Here is a 14,803-nt window from a genome sequence, read left to right on the forward strand (position 1 = left end):
CTGGGTTGGTCTTAACACTATGGGATATCTGGAGTGTGTTTCTGTGAAATACCACATTTACCTTTTCCCATTTCCCTTCCCCGGAAAGAAAAGATGGGACGATCACAGATGGCACGAGACGGGATTACTGATATGACGGCACTGCCTGGCTTAATTTCGCATCCCCCCTCTCCTCTCGGTGTATCCCTTTTAGAGGCTGCGTGTCATATCAAACAGTCACCCTTGAGTTCTCTTTCCAGGTCAAACGTGAACTCTATTAGATCTATCTATCACACGGACAGGAGCAGCCTTGTCCAGCTCCGTTTACAGACAGAGATTGTCTAGCGAGACTGTGTTGCTCAGAGCCGTAGAAAACATAGAGAAGCCTACAGAGCAAAATAAGGAACATTGAAATGTCCCTGAGACCTGATTCAGCCCAGTACAGCTGTTCTACCCACAGGATGAGACGAGGACGAAGGGAATCAGACATACCATCTCACAACCCCCACCACACACATACTGTACAGAGACAATTCTATGGGAATAGTGTAGGTCTGAAATCGTGCTGTATTGTCAGAATCTGGGTAAAAATAGATATTATTTTATCCTGCTTGTTGCTGGGAGTGATTTTCATTCTATTCAACACCCCAGACACCGTGACTGGGACAAACACACTCAAGGTCACGTTCAAAGCTTTGAAAAGAATGCTAAAAGATCAGCTCTCTAGTCTTCCCTTTGTGTGTGGTTGTGTTTGTGTGTAAGTCTAGAGGGGTGATATAGTGCATACATGCACATAAATGTGAATGAGTGTTTCTGTGTGTCCAGGGGTCATAAATGTGTGATGTACAGTATGTGCATTAGTGTGAGTTAGTTTGTGTCTGTCTGTCTGTCTGTCTGTCTGTCTGTCTGTCTGTCTGTCTGTCTGTCTGTCTGTCTGTCTGTCTGTCTGTCTGTCTGTCTGTCTGTCTGTCTGTCTGTCTGTCTGTCTGTCTGTCTGTCTGTCTGTCTGTCTGCCTGTGCGTGTCTGAGTGTGTGTGAGGGGAGGGGAGGAGGGTCTGTGCGAGTGTGTGTTTGTGTGTGCACTGGAGTGTGAACTGTAGTACGTGGGCGCATGCCTGACAGCTGTTGTACAGACTGACTACCAGCTTATCGATCCAACATGAACAACCACTTTGGTGTTACTGGACGTGGGGCCAGTGTGACACTTTCAAAGCCCCGGCCCTTTAAAACAGATACGAAAAGACAAATATCATTACGAATCAATGGCAGATCTTTTAAATGTATTTAAGAGAGCCATGCTTTAGTGACTATAAATAGCCATCAATTTGAGAGACATACGGAATCGGGAAGGGTGGGGGATGGGGGCAGGGCGAGGAGCGTTGGGCGGGGTGGGAAGATTACCCAGGGAACATCTGGAGGGCTTAGTGCCCCTGGTTTCACACCTGCTCTGGGCAGACGGGGTAGGTTGGCTCCCCGTAAACGGATCTAACGCCACAAAGTCAATGTCATCAGATTAGACACACAGCTGTACAGTGTAGAAACTGTACATGTCATTTACCTCAGCCCTCCTTCATTCTAACTCTCCCCCTTCTCCTCCTCCGTCCTTCCCATTCCCCATTTCTCCCCTTCTCTCAAATCTCAATCTCCCCTTCTCTCTCTCGCTCTAATTCTCTATCCCTTCCCACTCTACCCCTATTTTCTTCCTTATTTTTAGTCTCCTTCCCTCCCTCCTGCTGCTCTCCCCATCACAATACAGGAGGAGATCATTCAAGGTAGAATACACCTTTATTATATTGGGCTTATGCCAGCTAATATTTAGAAGAAAGAATCCCCGCCCCTATCAACATTCTACAACCATTCACAATCTCCTTCAAAGAGCTACTCCTCTATTATAAAAACCCTAAAACCCAACCTCTGACATTCTAGAACATCCATTCTTGCCCTTGAGCATTTTCTAGATCTTTTTTTTCTTCTCCTTCCCTCGTTCCGTCTGGTCTTTAATCCAGCTAATTCAAGAGTTATAATTGAGCTTGTGAATTTAAAGGGGCAGCTTAACGTCTGAGAGGTCTACCCACAGTGTCAAATGAGACGGAAAAAACTATCATATTTCATGTCTGAATGACCAACTCATTACTCTGATTGGCTAAGCCAGAGCTCACTAATGTAATGTGTAAGGGGGAGAAAAAAATGGAATGTTACATGTTACTGGTCAGACAGCTAGACATGGGAGCAGTGCAGGCTACACGACTACACTATCTATCCCTGTCCTCTACTGTGTATCTGTAAGGGGATTTCTGCTACCATGTCTGACTAGACACTAAACAGTGCAGTGATAATGAATCCGTCTTTGTGTGACTGTGAGTGAATTAGTTAATTTCTTGAGCGGCTCACTGTGGGAATTCTGTGAGTGTTGAAAAGAGCGCGGGAGGCAGCACAGATTCAGTCTGTGACATGAGCGCTTGAGTCTAATGGAGTCACGGTCATTACCACACCCATTGTATGGCTTTAATCCTGTACTGTAGCTCGCACCGTGGCATAGAAGTGTGGCTTATCACTGCCCAAGGCTCTCAGTCACTGGCTGGGTGTCTATGGGCCTCATAGACGGCAGACACGTTTATATGTGACGTATGAACGCCGTATACCAGTGGTATGTTAAACAGGATCAATTGAAAGAGAGGGGGAGGGAGGAGGCTAGAGGATTGAGAAAGCATTCATAGGATATCTCAGACAGTCAATCATAGACAGCTGCCATTTTAGATGGTTTATAGGTCTGAGTAGTGTATATGCTTTTACTAGCAATAGGTTAACTGTGATGGATGATTATTGAGCATGGTAGGTCATTGAGGTGTAGTGGGGTCATTACCTCATGAAAACGAGCTCACCTTATGAACCTGTCTGACAATTATGTATCACATTAAAAAAAGACCCTCTGCATCCGACGGCAGACGGGTACTGTATCAAGACTTGTTTATGTTGTCGAGACTGCCACTTTGTAATAATAATAATAATAATAATAATTAATAATTGGCCCATGTAATAATTGGCCCATAGGGAATACAGTTGATTGAAATAAATTGATTTCTGAAAGATCCCATCGTTCAGCTATATTTCCAAATCTCTCATAGAGAAAAAAGGTTGACAATCACAAGGTGACCCAACTCTGTCTACGGAGTCACATGACAGACCAACTGACAGAGGTTTGGGAGAAAAACATCCCCTTGACTAAATCAGGGCTGCCAAGCATATGCCAGAAAAAGAAACAAACACATCACATTTCGGAGTCTCTGTTTTCTCCTCCTCCTAACGGATTTTCTTCTCCTCTTTCCACCCTCTCCCTTTCTCCCTCCATCCCTAGCTGCCTAATTTGAAACCCAGCTGACAAAGGGTTCTTTCAGAGTCCTCAGTCCCATCACAATGGCAGCCTCAGTGCCCTGGCTCCCGCCCGCTGCCCGCCTTCTGCTGGCTACCTCTGCCCATAAAGTGGCAGTGGATGGGTGTCATTAGCTCCTATACATAGTGAGATATACACTCCAACTTCCTCCATCTAGGCAATTAGCCCTGGCCGCCAACCTTGCCACTGCACCAGTGTGTGTGTGTGTGTGTGTGTGTGTGTGTCTGCATTCACAATGAGGTTGGCACCTGCAGGCAGACAGAGCCACACACAAGGGAACCAGTCGAGCACCGGTAACAGCACTAAACTGAAGACTGGCTCACAGCATTAATATGGAGCTAAAATCCGTATTCACAGAGAAAGAGTGATGTACAGTTGATGTCGGAAGTTTACATACACCTTGGCCAAGTACATTTAAACTCAGTTTTTCAGAATTCCTGACATTTAATCACAGTAAAAATTCCCTGTCTTAGGTCAGTTAGGATCACCACTTTATTTTAAGAATGTGAAATGTCAGAATAATAGTAGAGAGAATGATTTATTTCAGCTTTTATTTCTTTCATCATATTCCCAGTGGGTCAGAAGTTTACATACACTCAATTAGTATTTGGAAGCATTGCCTTTAAATTGTTTAACTTGGGTCAAACGTTTCAGGTAGCCTTCCACAAGCTTCCCACAATAAGTTGGGTGAATTTTGGCCCATTCCTCCTGACAGACCTGGTGTAACTAGGTCAGGTTTGTAGGCCTCCTTGCTTACACACGCTTTTTCAGTTCTACCCACACATTTTCTATAGGATTAAGGTCAGGGCTTTGTGATGGCCACTCCAATACCTTGACTTTGTTGTCCTTAAGCCATTTTGCCACAACTTTGGAAGTATGCTTGGGGTCATTGTCCATTTGGAAGACCCATTTGCAACCAAGCTTTAACTTCCTGACTGATGTCTTGAGATGTTGCTTCAATATATCCACATAATTTTCCTACCTCATGATGCCATCTATTTTGTGAAGTGCACCAGTCCCTCCTACAGTAAAGCACCCCCACAACATGATTGTAACGGCTGTTGGAAGGAGAGGAAAAGGTGCAGCGTGGTATGTGTCCATATTTATTTAATAAACACAGCCATAACAAAAATAACAAAGAGAACGACCAAAACAGTTCTGGCTGGTCCAGACACACAACAGAAAACACCTACCCACAAATCATAGTGGGAACACAGGCTGCCTACGTATGGTTCTCAATCAGAGACATCGATTGCCAGCTGCCTCTGATTGGGAACCATACCAGGCCAAACACATAGAAATACAAAACCTAGACTACAAAACATAGAATGCCCACCCCAACTCACCCCCTAACCAAACTAAAACAGAGACATAGGCCCCGAATAGGCGGGAGACTCCGGCAGCGCTGGTGTGAAGGGCGACTCTGGCAGCGCCGTAGTGAAGGGCGACTCTGGCAGCTCCTGACTGACGGGCGGCTTTGGATGCGCTGGACAGGAGGGAGACTCTGGAAGCGCTGGACGGGAGGGAGACTCTGGAAGTGCTGGACAGGAGGGAGCACCTGGAGGGAGGAAACGGAGAGACAGCCTGGTGCGTGGGGCTGCCACAGGAGGCCGTGGACGAGGCACCGGATGGACCGGACAGTGGAGGCGCACTGGAGGTCTTGAGCACCAAGCCTGCACAACCTGTCCAGGCTGGATACTCCCCGTAGCCCGGCAAGTGCGGCGGGGTGGAACAGACTGCACTGGGCTGTGCTGGCGAACCGGGGACACCGTGCGTAGGGCTGGTGCCATATAACCCGGGCCGAGGAGACGCACTGGAGACCAGATGCACTGAGCCGGCTTCATTGCTCCTGGCTCGATGCCCACTCTAGCCCTCCCGATACGAGGAGCTGCGATGTAGCGTACCGGGCTATGCCTGCGCACTGGAGACATCGTGCGCCTCACGGCATAACACAGTGCCTGCCCGGTCCGCCACGGTAAGCACGGGGAGTTGGCTCAAGTCTCCTACCTGACTTAGCCACACTCCAAGAAATATTTGGGGCTGCCTCTCGTCCCTGTTGAGCTGCCGTGCTAACTCCTCATAACGCCGCCGCTCGGCTTTAGCTGCCTACAGCTCTGCCTTGGGGCGGCGATATTCCCCAGCCTTGCTCAGGGTCCCTTACCGTCCAAAATCTCCTCCCATGTCCAGGAGTCCAGAACCCTCTGCTCCTGGTTACCACGCTGCTTGGTCCGGTTTTTCTCGGTAGTTCTGTAACGTCTGTTGGAAGGAGAGGACCAAGGTGCAACGTGGTATGTGTCCATATTTATTTAATAAACACAGCAATAACAAAAATAGCAAAGAGAACGACCAAAACAGTTCTGGCTGGTGCAGACACACAACAGAAAACAACTACCCACAAATCATAGTGGGAACACAGGCTGCCTAAGTATGGTTCTCAATCAGAGACAACAATTGCCAGCTGCCTCTGATTGGGAACCATACCAGGCCAAACACATAGAAATACAAAACCTAGACTACAAACATAGAATGCCCACCCCAACTCACGCCCTGACCAAACTAAAACAGAGACATAAAAAAGGAACTAAGGTCAGGACGTGACAATGATGCTGCCATCCCCCGTGCTTCACGGTTGGGATGGTCTTCTTCTGCTTGCAAGCCTCCCCCTTTTTCCTCCAAACATAACGATGGTCACACTCGCATTAAATAAAATTTGATTTGATTTGGTCATTATGGCCAAATAGTTATATTTTTGTTTCATCAGACCAGAGGACATTTCTCAAAAAAGTACAATCTTTGTCCCCATGTGCAGTTGCAAACTGTAGTCTGGCTTTTTTTTTTAAAGCGGTTTTGGAGCGGTTTCTGCCTTGCTGAGCGGCCTTTCAGGTTATGTTGATATAGGACTTGTTTTACTGTGGATATAGATATTTTGTACCTGTTTCCTCCAGCATCTTCACAAGGTCCTTTGCTGTTGTTCTGGGATTGATTTGCACTTTTCGCACCAAAGTATGTTAATCTCTATGAGACAGAACGTGTCTCCTTCCTGAGCAGTATGACGGCTACGTGGTCCCATGGTGTTTATACTACTGTTTGTACAGATGAATGTGGTACTTTCAGGAGTTTGGAAATTGCTCCCAAGGATGAACCAGACTTGTGGAGGTCTACAATTATTTTTCTGAGGTCTTGGCTGATTTCTTTTGATTTTCCCATGATGTCAAACGAAGAGGCACTGAGTTTGAAGGTCCTCCTTGAAATACATCCACAGGTACACCTCCAATTGACTCAAATTATGTCAATTAGCCTATCAGAAGCTTCTAAAGCCATGACATCATTTTCTGGAATTTTCCAAGCTATTTAAAGGCACAGTCAACTTAGTGTATGTAAACTTCTGACCCACTGGAATTGTGATGCAGTGAATTATAAGTGAAATAATCTGTCTGTAAACAATTGTTGGAAAAAGTGCTTGTGTCATGCACAAAGTAGATGTCCTAACCGACTTGCCAAAACTATAGTTTGTTAACAAGAAATTTGTGGAGTGGTTGACAAATTAGTTTTAATGACTCCAAACTAAGTCCATGTAAACGTCCGACGTCAACTGTAAGTGCAAGTATGTACGTAATAAGTGGATCCATGTGTTCATAAAGAGGGGGCTGATACTCTACTGTTACTGCAGACGAGACACAGCCTAAGTCAAACATAAGCTATGTTTGGAGAAAGACATCTGGCTTCCATAAAGCCAATCTTAAGACTTGTTTCAGTCGCCATAGCCAAGTAGCAACTGGCCTATTTCCTAGAGCCTGACGAAAATTGTTAGTACTTTATTTTTTTTGCCCTAATATCTATAAGAAATGCCAGACTGAAAGCAAAGTGTGAGGATTTGATTACCTTGCCGCAGACGCGTTTCCAAACTGACGGGGGGTGTCAAACTCCCTTAGAGGAGGCCTTCAGACCCTCTCCCCTCCCAGAACCGGAGTAATCGCTAACTTGAGCAGCAAAACGCTGTCGCAGAGCTTAACTAAATCTGATGAGTCCCAACATGGAGGGATTTGGGGAGAGGGGTTAAACAAGGAAGGGAGAGAGTAAGCGGGAGAGAGATTGGGAGAGAAAGAGGGGGAGACAGAGGGAGAGAGAGAGAGAGGGCTCACAGCATGCTTTAGTGATTTTCTGTGAACAAAGTAAAACCCTGAGAAGTTAATTTGTTTTGATTAAATACATTTGACGGGAGAAGGAGACACAGGAACAGTTTTTAGGCTTATGGAGGTGAGGTACCGCTATATCGTCTTGCCCTTCTTGTAATCTACTGTATATACCTTATCCTCTCCCTGCTCAGCAGCCGGTGTCAGAAATCCCTCCTCATTATTTCACCCTTAATACCTACTACTAAGAGAACACAGCCCTTCAGATCAAACGATCCAAAAGTGAGCCCCTCTCCTTCTGTCTCTCCCTCTCTCCTTCGGTCTCTCCCTCTCTTTCTGTCTCCCTCTCCTTCTGTCAGTTCAAAGCTAACCACCTCCCCAAGAGGGGCCTGGCCCCCTTTCAACATGCCGGCCCCTCTCGTTATTTCAATCTCTTCACTGCTGGCTCAGCCCAGACACACACACACACAGGCACACATACGCACACACACACACATATACACGCAGTCTCTGCTAATGAGGCTAATTAGGCCTGAATGTAAATGACATTTAAAAACAAAAGAGAGCACAGACGATACAGGATGCTATTATGATGATTGGGGATGTATGACCTGATGTCTCTGAGACAATGTGGGTGTATGTGTGTTAGTGGGGCAGTGTGTGAGGGGATGTCTCTGAGACAATGTAGGTGTATGTGTGTTAGTGGGGCAATGTGTGACGGGATACGAGTGGTGTGTGGCATCTCACCGGCTCTTATCTGGCCCATAGCGGACAAGAGGGCAGGCGGGTGGCACGGCTGGCGCTCTCAAACCAGGGAAGGATGCCAGATCTGATGGGAGAGGAGAGGCTGTGTCGCCAGGGATGGCCGATGGGCACTGCAGATAATCTCAGGACCTAGTGCCTGTACTCTGTGTAATATGCACTAGTGCCACAGCATAAATGCATTACTAATGCAACAATTAACCTGTAACCATAATATATGCATAATGCCTGATATGCCTAGTTTGTCTATAGTAGAAGTTGTCCTCAACTATGATCTGCTTTAATACTACAAATAGATTGTGGCTTCTATCAATGTAATTGTCTGCGTCATTTCCAACACCCCATATATTTTTAAATATTTTTTCCCCTAACCCTACCGCCCCTCCCCTAATTGGAGTAAACTAATGGACAACAACACAAGTTTTAATGACTCCAACCTAAGTGTATGTAAACCTCTGACTTCAACTGTATATAACATTCAATTGGTTGCAAGAATTTTGTATAATCATTTACATAGAAAAACTCTACGTTTTGAATCGATGTGCCATGGAATCGTTAAAAACGAAAATCTCCTCCCAACTATTTAGCAATTTGTATGGCACAGCTGTCAATTCTTTGGTCCTTAAATGAAACTGGTATACTTTTTTTATTTATCACAATTTTCTTCAACCAAGCAGTTGTTAACCTTTCCCTTCATCACGCCACAGCAGAGACAGGCCGTTAAGATTCCCCTGCTCTCTCCTTCTGTAATTTTAGCCTCGCCCAGATCCCCAGGGCTGCAGAGACAGGACCACATCAGTACGACAGCCATTATGGCGCTCGTTCAATCAGCCTGATCTGTGCCAGTTCACCACAGGGGTTGAAACTATCAGGGTGGGTGTGATTAGTCCTGCCTGAACACGCCAAGCAGAGTTCAACCGCTAGCACGGGAGTCGGGCAAGTCTGGAACTGTAGTCTAGTAGCCACAGGCAGGGTATAAATAATCTGAATGTATAGCAAATTTGCAGTCTATACCTATTGTCAAATCCAATCACAAATAATCCCAAAAATATTTTACATCATTTAGCAGACGCTCTTATCCAGAGCAATTTACAGTAGTGAGTGCATACATTTTCATCATGCTGGCCCCCGTGGGAATTGAACCCACAACCCTGGCAATGCAAGCGCCTTGCCCTACAAATCCAGTAATGGATAGTTAACTCGAATCTAGATCAAATCAAGATGGGATTACAATGTGTCTTTTGTGAATAGAGTCTACACCTGTCCAGAAAATATAATCTTACATGTTTTAATGTCAGGTGGCGTATTAGTCTGTATGCAAACTCGCATCTATAGTAGGATGTGGCAACTGAACCTGTTCTATCTTACCTCTCTCATCTCCTGGGCGATGGAGGCCAGGCGTTCGTTCTCTGACTGGGTGTTGGTGAGGACATTACGGGCCTGGCGGAGCTCCGTCTGCAGCTCCAGGACCCGCTGCTCGTAATAGGCCTCCTTACACACCGCCTCCTGGATCAGAGACTCCTCCCTGCTCTCCCCGTCTGCAGCCACCTTCTTATGGTTGGAGTAGGCTTGTCCAAACGCCTGGAGAGAGAGCGAGACAGGAAGGGAGAGAGGTTAGGGTTTGGTAAATGCAGTGGAAAGGCTACTGTTGGCTTGAGAAGAGCACAAGCATGTGAACACTATTTCAGAGAGTTCCAGCACGTAGGATTTACTCGGCTGATCTCCTGAGCTACTTTTCCCATTTGGAATTTCATCCATTTTGAAATGAGCCCACTTGTTCAGCGGAGGTTCAGCTGGGGACAGAACCAATTAAACAGAACAGAGAGGAGGAGAGTGCTGTCCCAAAAGCTCTCCCTCCTAAAATAGTATATCCTGGAGCAATAACCCCTCAGTCATAACAGTTTCCACCTGGACGCCATCATCCTCCCTCCATCATCCTCCTCTAACACCTCTATTCCTCCCTCCATCATCAGCCCATACCGACTCGCTCTTCTCCCCCATCCTCTCCACCCATAGGACGCTAGTCCATACTGCACATGCTCAACCAGAGACCAAGCAGAAGGCAGTTCAAACACTTAGGAACCAATCCGAGTAAAGCAGAAGACAGGCTATAGGAAACCTCATGGACAAACACTGTCCCTCTCTGATTATAGAATATAGTCCAATGTTCTTAAGGTCATCTATGAGTACAGGCAGATAAAATGAGGAAATCATCCAAATTCCCCAGATTGACAGCAGTTTAGAAAAGGAAGATGTCTCTACTACCACAGGCCAGGGACACACAAGAGTGTGACAGGGAGAGAGGTCTTGTAATTTTCTGATCCATTTTTGTCTCTTTGCTGCTATAATGGCCCTTAGTCAATAATGGCGTGTTTCACTTCACTATTAATTGTCCCTCTGTCAGGACTTTGACCCTAATTTCTTAATGGACCATGAGGCAGTCCTATCACAGTGCCTGTTCAGAAATGTCTGGTCATGCAGAGAGACTCTAGGTTTCTCTCTCTCTCTCTCAGAATAATCACCCTCTGATTACAGATTTCATTTCCAATCCCCAGTGATCCATTTGATGGAGATTTTAATTTCTCATTTTGTCTCTCAGCTGGACTACAATCCCTACGTCTGGATTCACCTGAGAATATCAGACATCTGACCTTGCTTTTATCTCCTCTCACTCTCTCTCTGACCCTGACACACTCTACAGTACACACTATAAAGTACACACTCTACAGTACACATGCACGTGACTGTGGCCAGATTAAGTCGTTTTTCTGCGTTTCAACATAATCCCAGTAATTCCTTCCTTTAGAGCAGGGGTATTCAACTCTTACCCTACAAGGTCTGGAGCCCGCTGTCCCTGTTTAGAGGGGAAGAATGAAAAAAAAAAACAGTTGACTTTGAGGGCTTTAGAGAATAAAGGAAATCTGCAATTTAAAATGACATTTGTGAAACTGAACTAGTTACAGACGGAGTTAAAATAAAAAATCCTGTGCAGAACTAGTTCAGTGGGTTACAGCCAGGCATGAAAATGACATCATGTCTCGTGCATGATGGACATCTCACGTGATGGGGAAAGATATAGAGATTGCAGGAAAGCAGACAGCATAAACATGATTAGATACACATTCCAGCTGAGAACAACAGTAGGCTTTCACTGGAAGACTGGAATGGCTCTAGAATGGTGGAATGGTTTCTGGCTGTAGCATGGAAAAAGGAGTCAAGGATCTCAGGCCACCTAGAGAACACCAATCTACACACAGGCTAGCACTGTGGAGCATTGGCCTTGGGATACCATAACGGGTGATAAATGACCAAGCTTGTACTACGTCGACAAACTGTATCCACACGCTTTGAGTGCCATCACACACCACATGGGCCTCAAAACGAGCCACCGTCCACTCAAAGCTCAACCCATCAAAACAACCGCATCCCCTCTTTGATTAAATCGTCATTAAGAGCAGGGATTAACCCAATCAGAAAGTAGGGGAATCCTATCATTATAATCTGGATTGTAGGGGGGTTGGACTCTGACCCTATCAATCTAATCTAGGGGGCGCGGGCAGGCAGGCTTCAAATGGGGGGCACCGAGCCGAAATCCGCTGACCCAAGCCCCTTAATCTCATCCCCTATGCGTGGGGTAACTTTTGGGGGATGGGGAGGGGGGAGCGCAAGCAATCCATACACAGCCAAAAAATTAAATACAGCACCACGCAGCACCATATGTTAACTGTAAGAGGATGTGAGTGAGAATTAGCATATTGCGATATGGCTAATAAAAGAGGAATTCATGATAACATACATACAGTTGACGTCGGAAGTTAACATAGCCTTAGGTTGGAGTCCTTAAAACTTGTTTTTCAACCACTCCACAAATTTCTTGTTAACAAGCTATAGTTTTGGTAAATCTACTTTGTGCATGACACAGATAATTTTTCCAACAATTGTTTATAGACAGATTATTTCACTTATAATTCACTGTATCACAATTCCAGTGGGTCAGAAGTTTACATACACTAAATTGACTGTGCCTTTAAACAGCTTGGAAAAATCCAGAAAATTATGTCATGGCTTTAGAAGCTTCTGATAGGCTTATTGGGATGGTTTGAGTCATGTGGAGGTGTACCTGTGGATGTATTTCAATGACTACCTTCAAACTCAGTGCCTCTTTGCTTGACATCATGGGAAAATCAAAAGAAACAAGCCAAGACCTCAGAAAAAGAATTGTAAGACCTCTACAAGTCTGGTTCATCCTTGGGAGCAATTTACAAACTCCTGAAGGTACCACGTTCATCTGTACAAACAATAGTACGCAAGTATAAACACCATGGGACCACGCAGCCATCATACCGCTCAGGAAGGGGAGGCGTTCTGACTCATAGAGATGAACGTACGTTGGTGCGAAAAGTGCAAATCAATCCCAGAACAGGAGGAGACAGGTACAAAAGTATCTAAAGCCACAGTATAACGAGTCCTATATCAACATAACCTGAAAGGAAAATTATGTGCAACATCTCAAGACATCAGGAAGTTAAAGCTTGGTCACAAATGGGTCTTCCAAATGGACAATAACACCAAGCATACTTCCAAAGTTGTGGCAAAATGGCTTAAGGACAACAAAGTCAAGGTATTGGAGTGGCCATCACAAAGCCCTGACCTCAATTCTATAGAAAATGTGTGGCCAAAACTGAAAAAGCGTGTGCGAGCAAGGAGGCCTTAAAACCTGACTCAATTACACCAGCTCTGTCAGGAGGTTTGGGACGAAATTCATCCAACTTAAATAATGTGACCCAAGTTAAATAATTTAAAGGCAATGCTACCAAATACTAATTGAGTGTATGTAAACTTCTGACGCACTGGGAATGTGATGAAAGAAATAAAAGCTGAAATAAATAATTCTCTCTACTATTATTCTGACATTTCACATTCTTAAAATAAAGTAGTGATCCTAACTGACCTAAAGACAGAGATTTTTTTCTAGGATTAACTGTCAGGAATTGTGAAAAACTGAGTTTAATGTATTTGGCTAAGGTGTATGTAAACTCCGGACTTCAACTATATGTATGTAAAGGAAGGTGACAGCTGACTTTAAGAGAATGAATCAGTCGGATATTTGTGGTAACGCAGAAACGAGCTACAAGCTCTAGCATGTATAAAGGGAATGGGAGAAGACAGAACCCACTGGAGATTTGGCCCTATGAAGCCAACAAGGTCTGATTCCAAATGAGCCCATATATTATGGGATGGATCTAACCAGACTTCCTGCTGGGTTCTAATCCCTATAGGCCCCCCAGGCAGACAGCAAAGCACATCATCACAGTTAGCTTCATCATCATGTGATGTTCTGGGGAGGGGGATGATGTGGTGTCATCTCTGATCTTCCTCTCTCTCTCTCTGTCTGCTTCTCTCTCTTGCTCTCTCAATTTTTCAATTCAATTCAATTTAAGGGCTTTATTGGCATGGGAAATGTATGTTTATATTGCCAAAGCAAGTGAAATAAATAATAAACAAAAGTGAAATAAACAATAAAATATGAAACATTACACTTCCAAAACTTCCAAAAGAATAAAGATATTTCAAATGTCATATTATGTACAGTATCTATACAGTGTTGTAATGATGTGCAAATAGTTCAAGTACAAAAAGGAAAATAAATAAACCTAAATATAGGTTATATTTACAATGGTGTTTGTTTTTCAGTGGTTGCCATTTTCTTGTGGCAAGAGATCAAATCAAATCAAATCTTCTTGCTGCTGTGATGGCACACTGTGGTATTTCACCCAATAGATATGGGAGTTTACCAAAATTCTTTGTGGGTTTGTGTATTTTTTTGTGGTAATTTTAAATTGAACCTATTTAACTAGGCAAGTCAGTTAAGAACAAATTCGTATTTAAAACGACGACAATGACATAATATGGTCACTCATTTAGGAGGAGGTTCGGAAGTGCAGTTCAGTTTCCACCTCATTTTGTGTTTTGACAAATTTAATTACGCACTTGTTATTTGTGTACATGGATTTTATAATGTCGTTGCACACTCTTGGCATTCTCTCAACCAGGTACCTCCTGGAATGCTTTTCCAACAGTCTTGAAGGAGTTCCCACATATGCCAAGAGTTTGCAAAGCTGTCATCAAGGCAAAGGGTGGCTACTTTGAAGAATATCAAATTGAAAATAGATTTTGATTTGTTAAACACTTTTTTGGTTACTACATGTTTCCATATGTGTTATTTCATAGTTGTGATGTCTTCACTATTATTATACAATGTAGAAAATAGTAAAAATAAAGAAAAACCCTTGAATGAGTAGGTGGGTCCACACTTTTGACTGGTGCTGTAGTTTTCCCGGTTGCCAAATGCTAAACAAACAAAATTATTGGACAAAAAAATGCTCACGTTAGATCCATGTATGATTAACATGAAGCATCAGTTGTGTGTCCCAATCTTTATATTACTTTCGCTCTGGTCTTCCAACAACATGCAGGAGGATGCAGCGCAATAGCTGCTCTAACTGCGACGTGAATAGTCTATCCACGGAATAGCCTC

At 44.4% G+C, this 14,803-nt stretch overlaps 1 protein-coding gene across 4 annotated transcripts in view; it reads right to left on the reverse strand.

Annotated features, from left to right (window-relative positions):
- LOC112215753 (protein bicaudal D homolog 2) overlaps nucleotides 1-14,803 on the reverse strand; it is a 79,685-nt gene that overhangs the window by 26,453 nt on the left and 38,429 nt on the right. For all 4 annotated transcript variants that reach the window (XM_024375114.2, XM_024375112.2, XM_024375113.2 and 1 more), the window contains exon 2: nucleotides 9,634-9,846. In XM_024375114.2, coding sequence (XP_024230882.1) covers nucleotides 9,634-9,846 — 213 coding nt within the window. The remainder of the gene's footprint in view (nucleotides 1-9,633; nucleotides 9,847-14,803) is intronic.

The sequence above is a fragment of the Oncorhynchus tshawytscha genome, linkage group LG16 (assembly GCF_018296145.1).
Source record: "Oncorhynchus tshawytscha isolate Ot180627B linkage group LG16, Otsh_v2.0, whole genome shotgun sequence".
Lineage (NCBI taxonomy): Eukaryota > Metazoa > Chordata > Actinopteri > Salmoniformes > Salmonidae > Oncorhynchus > Oncorhynchus tshawytscha.